Source organism: Dasypus novemcinctus, chromosome 1 (genome assembly GCF_030445035.2).
Source record: "Dasypus novemcinctus isolate mDasNov1 chromosome 1, mDasNov1.1.hap2, whole genome shotgun sequence".
Lineage (NCBI taxonomy): Eukaryota > Metazoa > Chordata > Mammalia > Cingulata > Dasypodidae > Dasypus > Dasypus novemcinctus.
Window position 1 is genome coordinate 40,769,099 of NC_080673.1, and position 26,290 is coordinate 40,795,388.

The following is a 26,290-nucleotide window of genomic DNA, read 5'->3' on the forward strand; positions in this document are numbered from 1 at the left end:
TGTATGTTTCTGAATTTTAACTCAGTATTTGCACAGTATAAATGGCAGCCTCTTCCAAAGTATACTGCTATTAATAAATCTCTACCATAAGAGTCCTTTGCATGCTAGCAGGAGCAGCTGCCAGCAATACTTGCCTGTGTCTTATAAGCACCACCACATTGTCTTACATTCTGTCATCGCTTTGCCATTTAACTCCAATCAGGTGAAGTACAGGCATACCTCATTTTATTGCACTTCACTTTATTACACTTCATAGATACTGCATTTTTTTTACAAATTGAAGTTTGTGGCAACCCTGCACCAAGCAAATCTATTGGTGCCGTATTTCCAACAGTATGTGTATGGCTCTATCACATTTTGGCTAATTCCACAATATTTCATACTTTTCATTATTATTTCATACTTTTTCATTATTTTGTCTGTTATATGATATATGATCTGTGGTCTTTGATGTTACTATTTTAATTGCTTGGGGGCACCACAAACCTTGCCTCTGTAAGATGGCGAACTTAATTGATAAATGTTGTTTGTGTTCTGACTGCTCCACTGACCTGCAGTTCCTCCATCTCTCTTCTTCTCCCCAGGCCTCCCTCTTCTCTGTGACACAACAATATTGAAATTAGGCCAGTCAGTAACCCTACCATGACCTTTAAGTGTTAAAGTGAAGAAAAGAGTCATGCATCTCTTCCTTTAAATCACAAGCTAGAAATGATTAAGCTCAGTGAGGAAGGCATTTCCAAAGCCAAGACAGGTGGAAAGCTAGACCTTTTGTGTCAAACTGTTAGCCAGGTTGTGAATGCTATGGAAAAGTTCTGGAAGGAAATTAAAAGTGCTACTTCAGGGAACTCATGAGTGATAAGAAAGCAAAATATCCTTATTGCTGATATGGAGAAAGTTTTAGTGCTCTGGATGGAAGATCAAACCAATCACAATACTCCTTAAGCCAAAGCCTAATCCAGAGCCAGGTCTTCACTATCTTCAATTCTAAGAAGGCTGAGAGAGTCAAGTAGACTGCAGAAGAAAAGTGTGATTCTAGCAGAGGTTGGTTCATGAGGTTTAAGGAAAGAAGCCATCTCTGTAACAAAAGTGCAAGGTGAAAAAACAAGTGCTGATGTAGAAGCTGCAGCAATATTTCCAGAAAATATATCTAGGATAATTGATGAAGGTGATTACACTAAACAATAGATTTTCAGTATAAATGAAACCACTTTCTTTTGGAAAAAGGTGCCATCTGCAATTTTTATAGCTAGAAATGAGAAGTCAATGCCTGGCTTCAGAGCTTTAAAGGACAGGTTGATGCTCTTGTTAGGGGCTCTAACTGATGACTTTAAGTTGAAGCCAAAGCTTATTGACCATTCTGAAAATCCTTGAGCCATTAAGAATTATTCTCAATCTACTCTACCTGTGCTGTATAAATGGAACAGCAAAACTTGAGTGATAGTACATCTGTTTACAACATGGTTTACTGAGTATTTTAAACCCACTGTTGAGACCTACTCCTCCAAGGAGAAAATCCTTTCACAATATTAACTGTTTATTGACAATGTGCCTGGTCACCCAAGAGCTCTGATGAAGTTATACGAGATTAATATTGTTTTCAGGCCTCCTAACACAACATCCATTCTGCAGCCCATGGATCAAGTAGTTGTTATTTCAACTTTCAAGTCTTTTTAAGGAATGCATTTTGTAAGGCTGTAGCTGGCATAGTGATCCTCCAATGGATATGAGCAAAGTAAATTGCAAACCTTCTGGAAAGAATTCACCATTCTAGTTCCCTTTAAGAACATTTGTAATTCATAGGAGAAAGTCAAAATATCAACATTAACAGGAGTTTGGAAAAAGATGATTCTAACCCTAAAGGATGACTTTGAGAGGATCAAGACTTATCATTGGAGGATATAACTGCAGATATAATGGAAGTAGCAGGAGAACTAGAATGAGAAGTGGAACCTGAAGATGTAACTGAATCACTGCAATCTCATGACTGAACTTTTTTCAGAGTTACAGGGGATGGAACCTCGTGCATGTGAAGCAGGCACTCAACCCCTGAGCTACACCTGCTCCTCATGATTAAACTTTAACGGATGAGGAGTTGCTTCTCTGGGTGAGCAGAGAAAGTGGTTTCTTGAGATGGAATCAACTGCTGGTAAAGATGCCATGAACACAGTGGAAATGACCACAGGGGATTTAGAATATTATGTTAACTTAGTTGATAAAGCAGCAGAAGGGTTTAGAGGGTTGACCACAATTTTGAAAGACGTTCAGTGGATAAAATGTTATCAAATATTGTCACATGCTACAAAGAAATCTTTCATGAAAGGAAGAGTCAATCAGTATTGCAAAACTTCATTGTTGTCCTATTTTAAGTAATTGACACAGCCACCCCATCTCAGCAACCACCACTATGATCAGTTGGCAGTTACCAACATTAAGGCAAGATGCTCCACCCAGAAAAAAGATTATAGAGGCGGCGGACTTGGCCCACTGGTTAAGGCGTCCGTCTACCACATGGGAGGTCCGTGGTTCAAACCCCGGGCCTCCTTCACCCGTGTGGAGCTGGCCCATGTGCAGTGCTGATGGGCACAACGAGTGCCCTGCCACACGGGTATCCCCCACGTAGGGGAGCCCCACGCACAAGGAGTGCACCCCGTAAGGAGAGCTGCCCAGCGCAAAAGAAAGTACAGCCTGCCCAGGAATGGCGCCACACACACGGAGGGCTGACATAACAAGATGATGCAACAAAAAGAAACACAGATTCCCGTGCTGCTGACAACAACAGAAGAGGACAAAGAAGACGCAGCAAATAGACACAGAGAACAGACAACGGGGGTGGGAGGGAAGGGGAGAGAAATAAATAAATAAATCTTTTTTTAAAAAAAAGAAAGGAAAAAAAAAGGAAAAAGATTAGAACTTGCTGAAGACTCAGATGATGGTTAGCATTTTTAATAATAAAGTATTTTTACTTAAAGTATTTACATTTTTTTAAAGAAAAGTCTGTTGCACACTTGAGATTACAGTACAGTGTACACATAAGTTTCATATGCCTTGGAAAACCAAACATTTGTGTGACTTAACTTTTTTGCAGTGGTCTGGAACCAAACTGCAATTTTTCCAATGTAGGCCTGTACATTAAACCTTTTAAAAGCCTGCATATTTCTCCCTCTCCCATAGTAGTATACTCAGTATGTACCAGTTGCATTTGAGCCGCTGCCTGTCTGGAGTTTTACCTCAGTCTAGCTCACGTCTCTGGGAAACCTTCCTTTTGGCACTGTATCCACCATTGTCCTTAACAATTTGTGAAACAGATTCCAATTATTACCATTACTTTTGGCCCTTAGGCATACAGATATTGTTTTGTGGTGTTATTTGGCAATTTTATCTTTATATAGATATCTTGTCTCCTCAGTTATCCTTTATATCTTATGCTCCCAGTGATATGCAGGAGGAGATTAGTATAAATATTTGTTTCACTGATTAATTGAAGTATCCGTTAAACTTGGAAATTCTTTAAGGAGTTTTTTTTTTTTTTTACTGTAATAATATGACATATTTTGTTTACTAAATGTTTTTAAATGACTACAGCTGTGATTTTGAATATTTCATTTTCTAAATTTAACTAAACTCAAAAAAGTTTGACACTTTTAAAGGCATTTACTCCCAATTTTGAAAACAAAAGAGAAACAAACTTATGGTATAATCATGAGCTGGTACTTTTGAGAGTCCACAGTAGCCTAAAAATTTATCAGATAATGATAAAATAAAGAGAAGGAAGAATAGGGTAGTATTATGATCAAGTTCAGAGAAGGATTTTAAAAGGGTACCCAAGATTCCTTTGTTAAAAACCTGGCTTCCTGAGCTTCTCTTTCCCACACTTATATTCCATTGGAACTTGGGAAAAATAAGCAATTCCAGATCACCTGATGTCCTTTTATTGTCCAATACATATTTTATCAATAAAGGACTTAAAAATCATGTATGAGACTATTCTTTTGTAGATCTTAGCAGTGTTTTAAGAATGCTTTATGCATCATAAATAAAAATGAGTAAATAATATAAATTGAAAGGACGAGAAAGTAAACAGGTATGATACTTTCCTCTAAACCATAGTTTATTTTTATATTGTTTGTGCAATTTTAACAAAAATAATGTTTTCTTGGATCTTATAGCTTCCTAGCTTTAAGGGACATTTTAAAGTCGAAGATATTATAAGCATTACCAATTTTATACCAGCATATTCCAAGTCTTCAGTGCATGGCACATAGTAAATGATAAATATTGGTTGAATAAATAAATTCCACAAAAATAAACGTCACAAAACAAGAATAATTGACTAAAAATTAATTTAAAACAGCCAAAACATTCAAAAATGGGAATTTGATTAAATTAAATACATTGTCACTATTTTTATATCCTAGGGATTCATCATTTTATTTAGCTCAGAGTTTAATTCATTAGGTGACATTCCTTGATCCGTGCCTGTGGGTATACAAAAATGAAAAATCACAATCTTTTAAGGATCTTACAATCTAAAGGTAAAACCACAAGGTGGTGATGACCACTCCACCTCTAATTGAGAGAGGGCTTAGAACCCATGGGGCAGATGGATGGGACTTGCAGTTGCAGACTCTCTCTGTTACTTGAGATGGTCGTCGTCCATCATCATCTCCTTGTTAGTTGTCCTGGGTGAGTCCAATCTTGTGGGGTTTTTTTTCACATTAATTATACTGCTGCTAATGATTCCCTTATATCTTCCCATCAAAATTTTATTAATATTGTCAACCAAGAATATTTATTGAACATCTAGAACAGAGTTGGGAGTTTTTCTACAACTTTTGGGTATAATAGTGAATTAGATAGACAAAACTATGCCATCATGGAACTTAGATTCTAGTTTGGGGAGACAGAAAAGAAAATAGTACTGGTAATACTAATGTGTGATGACAAAAGTAATGTAAGTGTTGGTTCTAACTTGGGATAGAGGGGAAGTAGTATTCAAAGTACTTTCCATATATGAATTCAGTTAGTCCTTAAAATAAACCTCTGAGATAGGTACTTTGTATTATACTATCAGTATTTTACAAATGAGGAATCTGAGGCACAAAAAGGTTAAATAATTTGACCCATACCTAATGACTGGTGGAGCTGGAATTCTAACTCAGGCAGTCTGGCTCCAGCGTCACAACCACTGTGATATATTGGCTAAGTTTTTTTTTTTAAGTGAATAAATCCTTAGTTTTCAAATGTTTTAAGGATTAATTTTTGCTCTATAATCCTTAGTTTCATAATATGTAATTTTCACTTTTCCCTACAATTTATGATGGCTTTAATATCTATGTACTGATAACATTGATTTCTAAATATTTTTGTCATCAGGTAATCTTTTATAGTATTGAATTGTGCCATAGTTGTTATATATGAATGCAGAGCACATCTACAACTACATCATGGAAATAATGGAAATAACTGCCATGAATTATTTTTCATTTTATTAATAGATTTGTACAAAAGGCTTAGTAATTTACATGTCACAGGGCAACACTTATTTAAATTTGCTGGTTTATGTTTTACAGAAACTAACTTAAGAGTAAGACTTTTAGTATGAAAGAGAGATGAAAATTATGCTAAAAATAAACCTGGAATTAAGTTCCTGGCAAGTGAAACAAGTATGAAATAAATCTACAGTCCCTTATTTGCAAACTAGAAATCATGCTCTGAAAACTAAAACTTTTCAAATAAAGGTGTCAAAACATAACTCAAATTGACATAACAAGCTGTCTTTATCTGAATAGCCTTATATTTTGCTGTAGAAATATTAATGTTTTATGTATTGTTAATTAGTTCTTTAATACACAGTATGCACACCATATTACCTTTCTAAAATCCAAAAAACAAACAAACTAGGATTCCAGAACTCAACTCACAAATTGTGGACTTTACTACACAGAATTTAATAGTGTCACCCATGTATAAAAAATGGAATGTACTTTGAAATGTCAAAGTAGTCTTTTTTTTTTAAGATTTATTTATTTATTTAATTTCCCCCCTCCCCTGGTTGTCTGTTCTTGGTGTCTATTTGCTGCGTCTTGTTTCTTTGTCCGCTTCTGTTGTTGTCAGCGGCACGGGAAGTGCGGGTGGCACCATTCCTGGGCAGGCTGCTCTCTCTTTTCACGCTGGGCGGCTTTCCTCACAGGCGCACTCCTTGCGCGTGGGGCTCCCCCACGCGGGGGACCCCCTTGCGTGGCACAGCACTCCTTGCGCGCATCAGCACTGCGCATGGCCAGCTCCACACGGGTCAAGGAGGCCCGGGGTTTGAACCGCGGACCTCCCATATGGTAGACGGATGCCCTAACCACTGGGCCAAAGTCCGTTTCCCTCAAAGTAGTCTTAAGGTTTATCTTAAGTCTCTGAGGACAGGCATATTTAATAGCTATGTTAACATACATTATATAGATGAGTACTAAGTTTTATTAACAAAGTTATAGGCTGTTCCATATAATCATTATAAATTTTTTGGTCAGTGATAGCATCCAGTTCATGCTGGCAGAATTATACTTTAAATGAGGCAAGAGTAACATGGCCACTTACTTCTTCCAGTATTTCCACAGAGAAGTATTACACCACTAAATTCAGTTTAACTCTACTGATATGTATTATGCATATTCCCTGTGTGTGATGCTAGTATTACAGAGATGATTAAGGCAGAGCTCCTTCCCTTCAGGAGGCCACAGATGACTTTCTGTCTCTGAGAGGCTTTTCTGATTGTCCCATCATCACATATCAAAAGCAGAGCAACGTGGATTAATTAATTCATTCACTCTGTACATAAGCATCTACTAATTGCCAGGCACAGTTCTAGGCACTTGAGGTACATCAGTGAGCAAAACCGCAAACTTCTTGCCTTTCACATAGCTCAATATTTCTGTGACCCTGAGAGGTTCATGAAGGCATGAGGCAGCCTGCTTTAGTATAGAAAATGCCATCAGACTCCTTTATTAAATTATATACTTTTCATTTCTAAATTAATTGGTGATAGTGTGTGTTATATTTTCTGTGTATGGATATATGGACACCTAAATACATGTACATAAGCACACATACTATTTACCTGATGGACAGGATTATGTTGGTAACCTTATTGAAATGTATGATCTGCTTTTCAAATACTATAAGGTAGTACACAGTACAGAATATTATTTTGAGGCTATGACAGAATAAATAGGATTCTCTTTTTCATAGTCTTGCAAGAAATATTTCACTTAGGTTCTTCATTATCTTATTAAGCACACTTTAGTTCTTTCTTTCTGAATTGTTCTTCTATCAGTAATCTTGTGCCTATCCCTGATGTGCTATGGAAAGTTGCAAAAATGAATGTGCTTCACATATAAACAACTTAAATAATGGTAGATATATTTATGGTTTAAATAAGTAAGAAAAAATGGTAGAAAAAAAATAATGGTAGAAATATAAGATATTTTGTTAATGTGATGTAAATTTTACTATGAGGTAATAACAAAAAGGACTATCATTTGTGGTAAAGCCAAAGGACATTAGAAGAATTTGGAGTTAGTATTCAGTTATTTCCTTTCATATGTACCTAATGAAATAGCCCATCTCTTTATTTTCTAATAGTGTTTTATTCCTAATATATGAAAGGTGTAAAATAATTAAAGATGTTTTTTTTTTTTTTTTTTTAAAGATTTATTTATTTATTTAATTTCCCCCCCTCCCCTGGTTGTCTGTTCTTGGTGTCTATTTGCTGCGTCTTGTTTCTTTGTCACTTCTGTTGTCGTCAGCGGCACGGGAAGTGTGGGCGGCGCCATTCCTGGGCAGGCTGCTCTTTCTTTTCACGCTGGGCGGCTTTCCTCACGGGCGCACTCCTTGCGCGTGGGGCTTTCCCACGCGGGGGACACCCTTGTGTAGCACGGCACTCCTTGCGCGCATCAGCACTGCGCATGGCCAGCTCCACACGGGTCAAGGAGGCCCGGGGTTTGAACCGCGGACCTCCCATATGGTAGACGGACGCCCTAACCACTGGGCCAAAGTCCGTTTCCCTAAAGATGGTTTTTAAAGAAAGTAAATCTGATACTAGATTAATAAAGTTTCTTTTGTAACTTTGGTAGTGTCTTTGTGTTTAAGTGTTTAGGTATATATTTATAAGCTTTATTGAAATTTACTTAGGTATAGAGGGAAAAACATTCATTAGCAGTAATTTTCACAAACATTAATACTGCTTGTTTCTGTTTTCTACACTCTCAATACTTCAAAGCTGCTAAACCACAAAATAGCAGACTTTTATCAGGAGAGCCATATTTTCTGAAGTATTCACATCAATATTATACTAGCATTATTTACATATATGTCGGGCAGTTGCGGTGGAGGGAGGAATAATTTAAAGTGGTCATTTGGTAGTAACACCTCTAAATGTCTAAAAGCATTGCACTGGTTCCTTATACATGTGAAATATTGCTGCAAATAGTTACTTGAAGTATAGTTTGATGGAGGATTTTCATGTGTTCTTTCTTTAGAAATTTATTCACAGCCAAAGCAAGACTTTTGAGTTGTACTTCCTTTCTCAAATAAATCTAAACATAAAGGCAGAGAAGGTTAAATATTGGTCCTCAAACACATGACTAGTTAGCCATGTGTTTTTGGTTATTTTATGATATCCTTATGTAATAATGGGGAAATCTGTATTTTGTGGGGGAAATGTATAGTAGATCCTTTGTTATTTTTGAACATGAAAATGAAAATTTGTGGGTATACCTATTTTTTTTAAGAAGATAATACAATTTGTTTTTTGGTTTTTGTTTTTTGTTTTGTTTATTTCTCCCCCATCCTGCCATTGTCTGCTCTCTGTGTCCAGTTGCTGGGTGTTCTTTCTGTGTTGTCTGCTTGTATTCTCATTAGGTGGCTCCAGGAACTGATCCTTGGACCTTCCAGAGTGGGAGAGAGGAAATAATTCTCTGGCGTTACCTCTGCTCCCTGGTTTGTGTCTCTTATTATCTCTCTTCTGTGTCTCTTTTTGTTGAATCATCTTACTGCGTCAGCTCTCCGCATAGGCCAGCACTCCGCGTGGGCCAGCTCACCACACGGGCAGCTTGCCTTCACCAGGAGGTCCTAGGCATTGAACCCTGGACCTCTTGTGTGGTAGACAGGAGCCCACTTGCTTGAGCCACACCTGCTTCCCGATTATACCTATATTAAGTTACATTTTTAGGTGTGATTGATTTCATATAGCTCATTTGGGAGTAATTTAAGCTTAAATAGTTTTCCAATAATCCACAGAATTCTTTACATTATTATTTTACATTTTAAAATGTCATTGTTACTACTAGTATGAACATGTAGGGGCAGTATAACACTGTTTTTGTAAATCTTATTTAAATTTGTTATTTTTTATTCTCTAAGTGTTACTGCTAAATATTTGCTTTTTCCTAAGAAAATGCAACCATGTTTTACTTTTTAAAAGGAGAGTTGATAACTTTCATTATGGAAGTTCATAGCCTTGATTTATATTTAAAGTTTAAGAAAGTGTTAGGTTAGTTTCAAGGAAAAGTGCATTTTTAAAGCCAGAGAAGAAAATTGAGGAAAAAATGGATTGATGAAAATATACAGCATGTTTTTGATCTTTTCTATTCTGTACCAACCGTTAAAATGAAATGTTCAATTATGAGAAGTTTTTTAATAGTCTTAATTTTTAGCATGACAGGTAGACAAAACTTAGACTACTAAATATTCTTATTTTAAGATTCTTAAATTAGTAAATGTTTTTTTCAGTATCAGAATGATTAAGGTTATTACAGACTTTATTACAAAATTTACTGTAATCTTTTTTTTTCTTATTTACTTTGGAAACTCCTGAGTAGTTATCCCTCCCATCTCTTCCATCTATGTCATCTATCTATTCGTTTGTTCTCTTCAACACCTCCTAAGAGCCAAGGACTGCTTTAGGCATTTGGAGAACAAAAATGAACAAAACAGACCCAAATCCTTGTCCCAGAATAGCAGAGTGCTTAAGAGCATGGAAAATAGAATCAGTTAGACTCAGGTTTAAGTTCTTAGCTCTGCCACTTACTAGACTTCATCTGTAAATTGGAGGTAATAGTATTATCTACTCCAGAGGGTTGTCGTTGGAGTAAAAATGATGTATAGAAAGAATGATTATGTAATCAGAACTCAATAACTGTTATGAAGCCCACATAAGACTTTTTGGATATATTGGTTAAAAAAATAATAAGTCTTTTGTTATAATAGTAGTTATTTCTTTTACTTACAAGGTAGCTTTTTAAACTTTTTCTTTCAGTTTCTTCTCCTTTTGAAAGAAAATGCACAGCACCAGTTTTGAATAGTCAGTTTTCTTAAACAGTTTCCTGAATAACTCTTAATCTTCTCTAAGTAGAAAGATACAGCACATTAAAAATTAATGTGATTTGGCTCTTACTTGTATTATGTGGATTCATTTACTGTCACTATCATATATGTAAAAATTAACCCCATTATGTCTTCCTAAATGAAGAAGATAACAGGTACCATCTTGGTATTTTGTTGGTGATTCTCAAATGTTCGGAATAAATATGTTGGCTTTAAATACTGTTGAATTATAATTTTTAAAACTACTGTATACGAATTCAAAGTGAAAGTCAGAGTTTATCAATTTGCATATTGTGTTAGTTGCTATGAAGTGGGTAGTATATAGTTTCCATTATGATTTTGAGTTCTGATACCATTTCTTTCCCTAAAGCCGCCAAAATTTGGTAATTAAGAACTTGAACATAACCTGATAATACCTTTGAAAACTAGCTTATCAAAATGACATCTGGTATATCATTACTAGATAAGAATTGGAACTTAAAACATTTAAAGGATTAAATCACACATTTTAATGAAAGTACTTAGAAATTTAGACCTTTCTGTGGTACCCTTTGCTGCTCTTGGTTCTATTTTTTAATTATATGGAGATTCCATGTTTAAAACATACATACACTTATGCATACACGAGTGCTCAAATGTGCACATATGTACAATCACTGTCCCCCCTCCTCACCCCCACATATACCTCTGTTTAATAGTTTATCTGCTGTGTTCATTTGCAACTGCTTCATTGATGGGAAGTGTTGTTCTGCCGTTTTCATATTAACTTTGTTATCATGCAGTATTTTTCAGCTGCTCATACTCATTACCATACAGCTGGTATGTAGAGAAGAGAAGGAAGCAGGCAGAAGTTGTACTGTCTAGAAAAATAAGAAGCTCTCTTGCAGATGGGGTATTGGCAGATGGGGCATGTGTTTGAACAGGTTTTACTAATAACAGTGCATTAAAAATCATTCTGAGAAAGTCTGAGGTCAGTGTCATGAATTCAAAGCTTGAGAGGTTGTTCAGGTTTCTAAAGACCTTTTAAGAATGTTAATTAACCCTAATACAAAAAAGTAATAAATTGACAACAAAAAAATCTTAAAATTTTTTTCTTCTTTATTTTGTTTTGTTTCTCCTTAATATGATTTAAAAGATAGTAATATTGTTAGCTAGCATCTCTCATCTTGTACTCTAGCTCACAGTGATAAATACATTAAAATTTCCAGAATCTATCTATATATACAAGTGTGTATGCCTTGAGAAAATGTACTAACGTTCTTCAGTTTTAAAATATAGTATTAGAATATTTATTTGAAGATAAAAACCAGACTTGAAAATCCATGAGTAGTTGTTGACTACATTGAAGATTAATATGAGTTTAATTCTTTGTACTTTCAAAGTTAGAAGTTATCTTTATGCCCAGAAATGTATCCATTGTTAAAATTATTCCTTGCACAACTTTCATATTCATAAAAAGAAAGTGAATGAAGTAGTAATTGAATCAGTAATATTTTTTAAAAGAATGTGTTTCAGTGGGATCTTAGTCCTTTTGATCCTTTCCATAATGTTTTAAATTTCATTGAAAAGTAACATCTTTCAATGATTATTTCTGTAGTTCTATCTTTGTTGATTAGAGTTTGTCTTACATACTCACATGATTCCTGTATTTTCATCTCTAATCCAAACCTTTCTTCTGATTTCCAGAGCCAATGGTAGCATGATATCCTTACCTGGATGTCTCAGAGACCTGTCAAACCAAATATAACCAAAATAGAACTTACCATATTGATTCCCTCCTTGCTACCCAACAAACAAAACACTGATCCTTGTCCAGTATCCTCTATCATCTTTCATTCAGTTGCATAAGTAAAAGGCCTGGGTGCCATCCTTGATATCTCCTTTACTACTCATGGCCAAGCTGTCACCAAGTCCTTGCAGTTTTATGTCTTAACTATATGTGTGTGTGTGTGTATTTTTTTTTTCCTTCTGATGCACATGTTTTGTTAAAACACCTTACATGGATGTGGATGGGGCTAATGGGTGTGGCAGGGCAGCAATGACAGCCTTAGTCAAGTCGTAGCAGGTGGCACAACCACCCATATCAGAGGTTCGAATCTGTGTTCTTCCCAGAAAGGTGATTATGTTCTGCTATCTAGAGGTAAGGTGTTTCTTCTCATCCACTGTACTTAAGGTACATGATGTGTAGGTATCATTGCCCTTGTGAAGTTAGAAGGAGTAAAGGGCTCTGGACTCCGTGGGCGTGCAGGTGGCTAATGACAGATTTGATGAAGTTGTATATGGTACTGTTGCTGTCCTAAATATCTTTTAACTGTTTATCCCCAGCCGCCTCTATTGCTTGCTAACTAGTCCAGACCACCATTATCTCCCGCCTGGTCTAGTGGAGTAACTGCCTCACGTGGTCTCCCAACATGTACTCTCAGTCACTTCCATTCTATTTTCAGCATTAAATTCAGAATAATACTTCATGAGATATATCAGCTATAATATTTCAAGTGTCTTTCCCATGACTAACATCCTGCAGTAGCTTGCCATTGCTCTTACGATAAAGACTAAAATCCTTTACAAGGTTTTGGCATAATCTGGCTCTTGCCTACTTCTCTGGCCTCATCTTGGACCTACCATGGAATCTTTATTCTGTATCCTCCAGCCATACAACCTTATTTCAGTTCTTCCACAGGGCCTCTGCTCGCGCTCTTTTCTCTGCCTAGACGATCCCATGCCCCTCTGTCTCTTTGGTTTTTTTTATGCCCCCTCCTCCAACCACTCCACCTCCATTCCCACCCTCCACACACACAATCCTGTTTAGTCATCCCTTCAAAGAAGAGACCTCCTCTAAATCCCCAGACTTGGTCAAATCCCTAGCAATATATACTTTCTTAACATTTTAACATTTACCACAGTTTCAATTTTGTTTTGTTTTCATTGTTTCCTTATATTTCTTTCCTACTACACTTAAGCTTAGCCTATTCATGAAGATGAGATCTCACTTAGTTTAGCTTCCACCTGTCCACACTTGAATAATGTTTGCAGCATCTTTGACAATGGGCATTGAAAGAGCAATCAAGTCAGTTTAAAACGTAGTGTTTATTTTCCCTTTATTCTTTTGGCTTAAAATACTGTCGTGGGTTTCCTGAAAATATATGTGTCTTCCTTTTTCTAGCTCTATGCACTGTCATATAAATTGAGCGCTTTCATTTATTGTTACATTGATTTCTAGTTTATTGACCTATGTGTCCTTCCCCCTGGATTAGGAGTTCCTTTAGAATTGAGAGTATATCTTGCTCAATTTTGCATCCTCACCTTTTTGCTTAGTGCCTTGCTTTCAGTTAACCCTCACTAAATATTTCTTAAATATGTAAATCCAATGAAAGTGAAATGTTTGAGTCACTATGGGATTCCCCCCATTACATTGTTTAGAAAATAAAGAACCATTATATTACTAAGAGGATACACTTGTATGTGACCAATAGTTATAACGGAATTTGGAGTTAAAGACTTACTAGAAATTATTCTCATAGAAATTTCCTTTTGCGCTGCTACCTATAAAAAACAAATACAGTGAATTTAAAAAAATTAAAGTCTTTGAAATGAATGGATTTTGAGACAATAAATTGAATCTTGGTCTAACAAAAGAGGTGGGTTATGTTTTTTGGGTTTTTTTTGTTGTTGGGGTTTTTGTTTTTTGTGGGTTTTTTTTGCAATTTTTAAATAAAAACTAGTTGGGTGAAAATATCTTAGAAATAGCATTTAATTTTAATCTTTGCTGCTCACGTTGTGATCATGATGATTGATCATGACTTCATTTAATATCTACTGAAAATTAAGATATGTCTTAATATAGTAAGAATGCTATTTTGTATCTTGAAAGAATAACTTTAAAGGAAAGAAATTGAAGAGGAGAACGTGTGTATGTATGTGTGTGTCTCAAAAACTGACAAAATATTGGATTAAATATTAATACACTTAAGTTCAATGTCTTTTTACTAACTTTGACTTTATATTCATTAATAGAGTTAAACTATTCCTCATAGAATCTCTATTTTCTTAGTGTAGATTTTTAAACATGTATCAACTCATTTTTTTTTAATTTGAAGATTTAGTTTTTAAAAGTATTCTCAAATCACCACATAGCAATTCTAAATACCAGCTGTATGTGCTTGTTCATGTCCACACCAAGATTCAATTTACCCCGCATAATCGATTCATTCAATTTTGTGAATTAAGTTCTAATGAACATTTCTTTAGAAGTCATCATTCCATTATTACATTCCACATACCTCATACTATTGGCGAGAAACTCATGATATCCATTCTAAATAAAGAATCTCTTAGAGCCATGAATCAGGTGTAACAAACTTTTGAAATTAATTTTAATTTATTTGGGAGCCTTGAGTATTTATAGATAAAGAGTTTTTAAATCTTTAGTAAAATTAATTTTAGTAAAGAAAATGAATTTGTAAATTACACTAGTTTTGCAAATGTATCAAAGTGCTCCTATCAGTCTTACGGTGCACTGCAAATAACAGGCTGTAGATCTTTTCAAGTTAGTAATTATATTGAAAATATTTCTATGATAGATAAAATTATGTCAAACCCTCCTTATGGCCCACGTATTTCCAGCAAGGTACCTTAGTATTCAAGTTTTATTGACTGAGTCTTAAGCCTCTTGGAATCTCCGGAAAAGGTAAGGGGTTATGTAAGCATTATGCTAATCATAGAAGTTTTGATTCTTTCAAAACAAAGAATGCAGTTTGTTAAATTATATATTCTGTAATTCCTTTAAAGTATAACTTGGTATTTTTAAAATGAATATTTAGAATCCCTTTGAAATACAGTGAGGGCATGATTACTAGGTTTTTCCCTCTCATTTGACAGCTACATCAAGCACTTGAATACTTAGAGAGCAGGCAAACTAAACTAAACTAAGAGTTGGTTAAAGATCACTGTGATATGTACATTTCTGGAGTGAGAACCTGTTATTTTGTTTCTTACTGGCCTAATGCCAGTACAGAATAGGTCCTCAAAAAATGTTTGTTGAATGAATGCAGTAAGTTCAAATCCACAGACTTTGATTCACAATTAGAGTTTTAAAAGATTGGCTAATGTTATTCCTTCTCATTTTGAGTTATTCTAGAAGATTAGTAAGATGCTAGAGATGCCTATGTTTTAAAAAGTACAGTAAGTTTGAATCTGGACTTTATCTGCCAACCATATGTTTGTACTTAGACATAATTACCAAGATCAGCAAGCCAACTAATAAAAGAAAGATTAAGAATAACAAATGTCATTTAGATTAAGAATTATCCTGGATGACTACTTGCTAGTCATCTAAGGAGCAGGACTAAACTTTAATTGAAGGCTTTATCTGACTTTGACATACTCCAATTTTGATATTCTGGATTCCTTTATGATCATAGAGAAGCAGTTTAAAAAGTACATCATGGGTGAAATTCCTTTCACTTCCAATAACTAAAGGCAACTGTGTCTTTCACCATAGTAGACATTTGCTAAAATATGACTGGCAGATTCATTGACAGTTTGTAGAGATCTTAGCCCAACATTTCTTTCTTTCTCAAAAAGGGATAGTATATTATCAAATGGAAAGATAAAATCAAAACATGGAAAGTAGAACAAGGAGAAAGAGATATGGCCTGGTACATACCTCTTCATTCTCAGAGATTTGAGTTATTAGATATAAAGAACTTAGAATAGTACTTGGCACATGGTACCCAATAATTATTACTTGCTATTCCATTTCTCTTCCTCCTCCAATTCAGGACCTTTTAGGATATGTGCTGAATTTCAGAGTTAGTTTCCAGTGCCAACTGATAAAGGGAGTAGAAAGTAATTGCTATATGAGAGTTGAAAAATGTTCAAATACTGTCAGTATTCTTTTCTCTTTATATCTAGTTTTAGCAAGTGAGAATTACTTTGTGAATGGTCTTGATTTTTATATACTTTTTTGAAATATAAATAACAAAATGGACAAATAATATGTGGAGAAATTGTGCTCTGTCAAACTACTTCCATTCTTGAAATACTCTAATGATGTCATGTTGTACATACAATTAAATCCAAATTCTTTACCATGGCCTACCAGCTTCTACCTGATCTGGCTATGTCTGTCTTGCCAACTTGTCTTGTACCAGCCATTTCACCCTATTAATACTAGCCTTATTCTTGCTTATCCCAGGGTCTATGATTTTTGCTTACAAGTGGCCTCCTGGGTGATACCATTCAAAATTAGTCACGCGTCTGTCCTACCCTAATTACTTTATTATATCAATTATTTTATTTCTTTCTTAGAACTCAGCATTATTTATTTATAGATAAGGGAAAAAAGGGGAGAAAGCATTTATTAAGTCACCCAGAAGACTACTGTTATATATAAATTTGTATGTTTATCTAGATCTTTCTCTAAAAGGACCATACTTTATATAGTGCTTTGTCATCTTTTTTCATTTAATATATTCCAAACATAGAATAGCTACATTGTTCTACAATTTAATCCCCTATGGTTAGACATATAGGTTGTTTCAATTTTATATTTTTTTTCCACATTCATTATTTGCCTTTACACTTTGGAAATTTTTTCTTTTTTAATTACTTATATATAACATAATACTGGTGAATTCTTGTTTGAGAACTGTTTTTCTTATTTAAAAATGAAACACTAAGGTCCTTCTGTAGAGCAACATTTCCCAAAGCATGTTCAAACATTATTTCTGAAGGATATTAGTACATATTATCGTCAAGTTTGGGAAAGAAAAGTTTCTTTACTTTGAGTCTTATTGTGCTTATGTATATTGTAAATCTTGGGGATGGTGATCTTATGAAGACTTCATAGACTTGAAATCTCACAACCTTTTTTTCTCAAGCATCTTTCAAGACTAAGTATTCAGCAGGACCTACTTCAGGAAATGCTGCTCTAGAGTGAAATGTTAGCCTTGAGGTTAGGAAATTGTTCTTTATGGTTCCTAGGGATGTTATCGTGGAGAAGGTATTCCAAGTCATTTAGACAGCTGTGCTGGACAGTAATTGCTAATCTGAGCATCACTAATTTTAAATAAGATTCAAATTCATGCTATAGGTGCTTTGGAAAAATAGAAGAGCAGTTTTTTGTTTTGGTTTTGGTTTGGATTTTTTTTTTTTTTCATTCTGGCTAAGAGATCTTAGAAGCCCTTGTGGAGAAAGAAAAGAAGACCTTTTAGTATTTGTTTCCTCCAAACAAAGCAAACACATATACCTTGGAGGTTATAATAGCCTTTGCCCTAGTTCTGTGCTTCACAGTGATTAGTTTCTCTGACTTCAAAATGCTCTTTAGTGAATTGTATTCCTTAGAAGGAGGGTTGGAGGCTTTGAGCCTAGGAGCAGGAAGAACTGGGGGAGACTGAAATAGAACAGGACCAAGTACTTAGTTAATTTTCCAAGAAAGTCATACATTTGGAGTAACAGAGGTCCATTTGGCCACGTGTATCCATCTACTGCCCTGAGTTACATTTTTTCATCATCTTCTCATCAAGCTTTCTTCTTAGGAGTGTGAGATGATAAAGAATATTTATTTAGAAATCTCTGCACCATACTCTCTCCACCACCCCACCCCCCATGTTCAGGAGTACAACCTGATTGTATGTGTGGTTTCTGGTATGAGTGATACTGAAACAGAAAAGACCTTTCGGTACTTAGTAACTAAAATTAAAAGTCAACACTCTTCACACTCCACACAATAAAGTTCTCCTTGTAAACACACATACTAAAATGGAAGGATGAGTCATGACAGGAAGTGCTTTTGAAGAAATAGATTATAGTATAAGTTTTTGGGTTGTTTTTTTTTTCTTTTTCATTTTTTAAAATTTATTTTTTAATTGTCTTTTTTTAAAAAGATACATAAATCACAAAAAAATGTTACATTAAAAAATATAAGAGGTTCCCACATAACCCACTTCCCACCTCCACCCTCCCCACTCCTCCCACATCAACAACCTCTTTCATCAGTGTGGCACATTCATTGCATTTGGTGGATACATTTTGGAGCACTGCTGCACTGCATGGATTATAGTTTACACTCTTCCCCAGTCCATTCAGGGGGTTATGGCAGGATATATAATGTCCAGCATCTGTCCCTGCATTATCATTTAGGACAACTCTAAGTCCCGAAAATGCCCCCACATCTCATTTCTACTTCCCTCTCCCTGTCCTCAGCAACTACCTTGGCCACTTTCTCCAGATCAATGCTACAATGTCTTTCATCACTAGTCAGAATAGTTCTATAGTAGAATACCAGTAACTTCACTCTAATCTATATTTTATTCCTCCATCCTGTGGACCCTGGGTTGGTGATGCCCACTCCACCTCTATATCAAGAGGGGGCTGGAAGAAATTATCATCTGTGAACTTGCTATTATAATATGTGCAAATACCACTATTATTAACTTGAAGGATTAACATCTGTAGTAAGACTTCTAGTAGTCACTGGTCTTAGAAGATTCATTAGAGGGGAAACTGGTGTTTTGTCTTCTAATTCAAACATTTAGCACTAGAGCTCTAGTGTTAATTTCTTTCTCCTGAGCAACTATCAGACTTCCTTCTTTTAAACTCAAAAACAGGGACCATGTTCTCAGTAAAATCTTAGACTATTTCAGTGATTTCTCCATTTTCTGACCTTGTACAGTAGTCAGATATTGTCTTTATTAGTTTGTCTTGTCAGCTGGTTTGTAGGCATCTGGGAGGAAGAGGTTTCATTGTAATGGTCTTGGTTGTCCTCAGTATTTTACAGATACTGGGATATAGACAGTGATATTTCTTTGTTGGTTGGTATTTTCCTAACCTAAATTTTTTTCCTCTCACTTTTTTTTTCTGTCACCTCAGATTTCCCACAGGTAGCAGAAGCATAGTTATATGGACCTAAATATTCATTCCATGAACTGAATAATCAAGATTTAGTTGTAATTTGCTTTTATAATTGCTATTTGCAAAATATAACACCTTTCTTTAGCAAAGTCTAATTTTTTTTCTTTATCTCAATTTAGGCTACCACATGTCTAATGGGATTCTGTAAAAGTGTTGAACTTGAGGACCAAAGACCAAGGTTCTAATACAGAGAGCTGTATAGTCAAGAGCAAGACCCTTAATTCTCTACCTTACCTATCTCACCTGTTAATAACAAAAATCCATGTAGTTGGGTATCTGCTGTGTCCTCACAATTAATCTGTGGGTTAGGTGAGTCTTGTAGGTAGTATTGCCATTACCATTTACAAGTGAGAGAAAACTCAAATGACTGACCAGTGTTATTACAAATAACTGTAAAGCTGTTGTTTAAATCCAAGTTTCTCTGATTCTGGTGCTTATGTTCATTCCATAAACAGAATTAGATTAGGTGACCTCTATGACTTCTTCCTATTAATGTTTTTTTTTGTTGTTGTTGTTAATTTAGTGGATACACATAGGAGGCTATTGCTTTTTACTTACTTTGTAACATTTTTTGGCATGACTAATAGCTAATTTAGGAAATTAATTCCAGAATTTTAAACAGTCCTTGAAATGACCTTACAGATTATTTTAATATTAAAATACAAGATTGATATACCATACCTATGGAAATTTTTTTTCAAGTCAGGTAAATATATTTGAACATCACAAACAGCAAACAAATAATAGAATTTGGTTGAAAAAAATAGAATGAATAGGGTTCTAGGCCTTACACTGAATAAAATTTATTTCATTCTTGTTAATTAAATTCTTTCCTGGATTATATCTGCTGTTCTATTTTTATTTTTCTTGAAATCACTTTATCTTTTTATTTTCACATGATATTTCCTTCCTTTACTGAGAGGATTACTATCAGAAATTTATAATAAAATTTTGAGATGAAACTTTTGGATATATAGCAGTATATATTGGATTTCAAGCATGAAACCTAAAGATGAGCTATTTTTTGGATAAATCAGGGTAAATTCATAGTGAATTTCTAACTTTTGTTTTCAGATTATTGTATTGATATTGGCTGTAAAGATGTAAAGAATTCTTAATACATAGTATTAAGTATCTGACAGCTCTATAGCAATATAGATTTTAGTAGGACAAAAACCACTTCTATCTGCATTGTATTCTTCGGTGGCTATAGTAAATTAGAACTATTAACTTGCATTATTGTGTGCAAACTCTGTGTGTGTGTGTGTAGCTATCTATCTATCTATCTATCTATCTATCTATCTATCTATCTATCTATTTTAAAGATTTATGTATTTACTTTATTTCTCTCCCCTTCCCCCCACCCCCACCCCCACCCCAGTTATCTGTTCTCTTTGTCTATTTGCTGTGTGTTCTTCTTTGTCCACTTCTGTTGTTGTCAGCGGCACAGGAATCTGTGTTTCTTTTTGTTGCATCATCATGTCGTGTCAGCTCTCCGTGTCTGCGGCACCATTCCTGGGCAGGCTGAACTTTCTTTCACGGTGGGCAGCTCTCCTTACGGGGTGCACTCCTTGAGCATGGGGCTCCCCTACGCGGGGACACCCCTGTGTGGCAGGGCAATCCTTGTGCGCATCAGCACTGCGCATGGGCCAGCTCCACACGGGTCAAGGAGGCCTGGGTTTTGAACCGTGGTCCTCCCATGTGGTAGACGGACACCCTAACCACTGGGCCAAGTCCGCTTCCCTATATATATTTTTATATTTGTTTATATATACAGTTGTGCACATGTTTATCAGGTCACTAATTTGACCCAATCTGAAGGGATGAAAAAAGCTTTTACTGTTTGAGTTAATATTGTTTCGTAAAGTTAGTGTAATTGATTTATGTCAATCTTCAGGGGCTGCATTTTAATAAGACTTACAACTACCTTAAATATCAAAAAAAAGAAATAGTTATGCTACAATTATAGTTATGTATAAGTCATATGACTTAATGCTATTTTGAGTTGCACTTTGATTTATTGAGTTAGGTTTTAGTATTTAATTATAAACATCCCTCCTCCACCCCCCTCAAGCCTGTCATAAACAAAATTAAATTATATATTTGAGTATGTAATACTTTATATTTGGATTATTTTCAAATTCTGTAGTACTTCAGTATTTGTTTACTTGGATAGGTAATTTCATACTAAATCTGGCTCAACCTTGTTTCATTTTACTTTCAAATTTTTTATAACTTTGCTATGTGAGATTTAAAGGTCAAGCAGGTGTATGCATGCCCTATTTTTTGTCTTAATTCACTATAAATAAATGGAAGAGGAAAAAGCTTTCTTAATTATATACTACCCTGTGCCTAACACATAGTAGGTACTAAATAAATGTGGAAAATAGCTTATTGTGCAATACTGCCACCTACCTTCATTAGTGAAAATGTGGATGCTGGGCATACGAATTATTTTAACTGTTAATAGCCATAATAGAACAGGTTTATTAATTTGCCAATTTCAGATGTGGACATTTTCTTAAGAACTTGCATCCCAGAAAGTTTGTGACAGTGGGTTAGTGAGATTTCAAAAAGTTTGTTCCAGCCTCAACATGCTTGACATTCCTTTCTTTGAAGTAGAAATTTTGAACTATTGCTAATCTAAATTCTGCGCTCTGGGCAAGACAGCTAACTGTGATATGTGGTTTTCCTAGTTTAATATCAGAGTAAGGAATATTGTCATGATGATAATAAAATCACTGACAAAAGTATAAACATATTATCCTACTGTTATAAAATGGGGACATAAGTATGTTTAATGTTAGCAAGGTAATGAAAAAATCAATAATATTCAGAGTATCATCAACTAATTATAATATAGCAGACAGATTTTTTTGTAATAAGTATATGTTTATACATTAGGAAAATGATTCCATGGTTGATATTATTAGCTTATGTGGTCATACTAAAAATATTAATTACCTGTTATTTACCATTTTTATGCTTACCCTAAAGGTAAAGTTGAATAATGTGAATTTTCAATGAATTGGTAGTAATGGAGAAAGATTATTTTTAATTAAAAAAAAATTAACACAGATGTGTGATAAGTACAATAATAGAAGAACTATATGTGAGGTGGAAATAATTAACTGACAGTCAAGAAGAGGGAAAAGCACTCTATTAATTACTCCTTCCTCTGTGCTGACACCATGTGTAAAGATACATACTTCTGAAGATTCACCGAAGACTATTTCACTGTTTATATATTTTTCTCACTATTTATATATAGATTATTTTTGTTTGTGCCATAACTAAATCTTGCCCATCTAATGTACTTTGTTCTAAATTTAGTTATCCCAAACTGTATGCTCAAAAAGAGCCATTTCTTGTTCTAGCTCACAAGTTAATCATTCTATTGCTATTAATCCCCAGAGATTTATTCTGGTAGTACATCATTATATCTTGTGCTTTTTTTTTTTTCCTTTCCCTAAGTTACTGCTCTCATCTCTTCTCATACCTAACTCACCGAAGTTGTGACGAGAAGAGCATTCATTGGGTTTGAATAAGGAGATAGGCTGTATTTTAAGACCTTATTCATGGTTGGTTTCCCTTACTAATTTTCAGTAAGGCTTATAGGTTGTCAACCAGCACAAGAAATTTTTTAATATAGAATAGGAAAAATTACTGCTTAGCTGAGATTACATGCAAATGTAGTTTATTATAATGAAAATATATCGAATATATTGATATTTTTAAAAATTGGATGATAAATATAATTGTTTTCTTAATGCTGTTATAGTTTACTAGTTAGCCTTCTTAGTGAACTTACTAGTTAACGTTATAGTATAGCCTCCCTGCCTCTCTCTCTCCCTTCTTTCCTTCTAATAAGTAAACCTGTTTAATAGATTATCACTAATCTCAGGTTTTAAAATGTTTCTGTCTACCACAGGGGTAAGATGGATACATATAGTTATACATACATAACAGGATTTTTCATATCATCCTTAAAAAACTTAAATCTCTGAGTAAAGTTTTAAGTATCTGTATATTAGCTAAAACTTTCAGAAATAGATTATGATGGCAGTAATATAATAGATCAAAAATTTCATTATTAGTATTTCAGAAAATGTTAAAAATCATTGATTTTTTTTCTGTTAATTTGAAATCCAGTTAGAAGCTTGACTGACAAGCTTTGCTTAGCAAATTCTTTCTTCACAGTTCACATTTACATTGTACACTAGATATTAGGGAGAATTGTTTCAATACTTGGGAAAATAAGATCTTCATTAGCATTTATATATATATATATATTTCTCACTTAAAGGTTAAACAGACAATAAAAATTGTTACCAAGTGGAGGCAATAGTAAACTTTATTTTAAAAAGCTAGCTCAATTAGAGGTGTAGGACATGATGTCAGTTGAAGTCAAGATGTATATACTAGTATAACACTAGTATTTCACACGTCCTGTAACAAGCTGGTTACTGCCAACAAATCATAGAAGAAATTTTAGGTGTCCATTTTATAGTTTTTTTCTTCAGATAGCTAAGAGCAGGAAGAGCAAACAAAACCACAATTAAAAAAAAAATTCACGGGTGCTCTGAAGCCTATCTAATAAAAGGGTTTATTTTTCCTTTTAAGTGAATAAACTATTTTGTGTGTGTGTGTTTTAAGAAAACTAACTTCTGCTAGGTGCATGTATATATTGTTTCTGAGGGTAAGAATTAATTTAAATGCCAGATAAAAAAATATTAAAAAGATAATAGTAGAATGTAATTTCTAGGAGAAGATCTAAAATGTACATTTTCATAAAATTTTAGATTCTTATTTTTATTTTATGTTTTAAAGTAAAAGACATTGACTCAATGTCTTAGTTATAAAGGTAAATGTTTTTATTTTTAAAATTATAGTACTTTTTGCAGTATTTAGAACCATTTTCCTAAAGATCAGTTACCACCGTGGCAGAAAATATTAAAATATAAAATAGTATTTTTTACATTATAGTAAAAACTAGTATTTATAAATATAATATATATAATATATACTACTGTGTATATATACTAGTATAAAAAATAGGATGGTATATACTACAAATATTTCTTTTTTTTCTAGCAAAATTTTCTAAGTGCTTTAAATAACTACAGGTGTATAGTTTACTTGTAATGAAGAACATTAATGGAGAGGGTAGGAGTTAATTAACTAGACCCTTAATAATGGGTCTTTCTAGTTCAAGGAATGTTATAATTGCCTCTGAAACAGTACAGCAAATTGCAAGATGAAATGTCTAGATTTGTGTAGTAGTCAGTTTAAGAAAATAGTAGTCATTTCAAGAAAAAGATTGCCTTTAGGCAAATTTTAGTGCCTTTATTGTTTTGTAAGGTGCCTTTTTAGTAATAAGTAAATACAAACTGTCAAAATAGTTTTGGAGATAGTAGTTCATTGCCCCCTGATTTACTCAGTTAAATTAACAAAAAGTAAGGCTTTCCAATGAGCACAGTTTTTACTCCCTTTGGAGAAAATGGCACTTTTCAGCCAAATTTATATATGTAGTTAATGTTAGTTAGTTAATCTTAAAAAGCCATTCTTGTGATTACTAAAGATTGATGGAGTGTGAGGTAATTTTCTTGAAGACTTTTTAAAAAGTCTTTTAAAAAGTCTTTTAAAAAGTCTTTTAAAAAAGAAGATTTTTAAAAAGAATGAAATAGAATAGTCAATAGGATGTTTTCATTAAATCTTATAACAAATATTCAGATTGGAATATAACTTATGTTACGTAATTTCTGCAAATGCTGTATCCTCCAAACCAATTTACTTTATTGTCGGGGACCCTCTTCCCCTCTAGGCTCCCCCCACTCCCCATGCCTGTGCCCCCACACAAAGAATGTTTCATTTCTCCCTGTGGGATTGTCCATTTTGTATCATCTAAGTTACTTAAAAAAATCTGATCAGTCTGTGCCAGGACTACAATAAGATGACAGTGAAAATAGTCTGCTTTGCCTCGCTTGGGGGAACCGTATGAAAATATATACCATTTCAAAATGTTTCTGGAAGGACTTATTTATGGAAATGCTGCCTGCTATTTCAAACTCTTCAAAAATGCAGGTTTTACAAAATCCAAAAATAATCTAAAACTTTGAAAAGGGAGGGGGCTGTTGGGTGGGGGCGGTCTCATTTGCTGCCCACATCCTCCCTCTGTTCAGAGCGTTGTGTGCTTACGGGCTCCCTGGAGCGGATCACCATATAATTGATGTGCAGTCTGCATTGCTGAATCCTGGACTGCACCATTCTGTGTTCAAGGGAAGATGTAATCTGATCCCTCTGCTGCTGAGGGAGGAATCTGTTCAGTCAAGGCTTTGACAGGGCATAGTCTCCTCCAATAATCTTCTCGGTTCTCTCTCATTATTCCCTCGAGTTCTCCTCAGTCAAGCTGCATGTATGTATGTGTGTCCTGAGAAGCGTTTTGATACTGAGCTGCATTTGCCTTTTCTGTGGAGTTTTGTTGCCGGTTCTGCTCCCTAATCTTCCTTTTCTGACGTGCCTGAGCATGTCCACATTAGAATCTGTGACATACCTACCTGAAAAAGGTTTATATTGTCAGAGACTGCCAAGCAGCCGGACACACGGGGGCACAGAATCATTGAAGGGGAAAAATACAGAAAATATGGGTTTCTACGGCACATTAAAAATGATTTTTTACAAAGTAAGTAATCTGTTTTCTTCCTGTGTTGTGTGATTGTGTTGTCTGTATGTGTGTGTGTGCCTGCCTGAGAAGGAAAATCTGTATCATCAGAGATGGCTGCAGTATCCTCTAATTTTGGTGTGTGGCTGGATATATGGGATTCTGTTTTATATTGTACATGTAAGCAAATAATGGAATGACAACATGAGCGATAGATTTGAATTTAAAATAGAAGGTATATTTCAATATGATAATTTTTCACTAAAAATATATTCAGACTTTAGAAATGTGGCTCCGTTAAATGCTGACCTGGAAATACTCTCCCCTTAGTTGGCATTTAGTGAA

At 34.6% G+C, this 26,290-nt stretch overlaps 1 protein-coding gene across 6 annotated transcripts in view; it reads left to right on the plus strand.

Annotated features, from left to right (window-relative positions):
* Positions 1 to 26,290, plus strand: part of FBXW7 (F-box and WD repeat domain containing 7) — a 239,613-nt gene that overhangs the window by 182,642 nt on the left and 30,681 nt on the right. Inside the window, exon 1 of one of the 6 annotated variants that reach the window (XM_058281552.2) lies at positions 25,455 to 25,966. The exons of the other annotated variants lie outside the window; for them this stretch is intronic. Within the exon in view, the coding sequence (XP_058137535.1) occupies positions 25,706 to 25,966 (261 nt within the window). The 5' untranslated portion in view covers positions 25,455 to 25,705. Of the gene's footprint in view, positions 1 to 25,454; positions 25,967 to 26,290 lie in introns of those variants that run through there. 6 annotated transcript variants of the gene reach the window in all.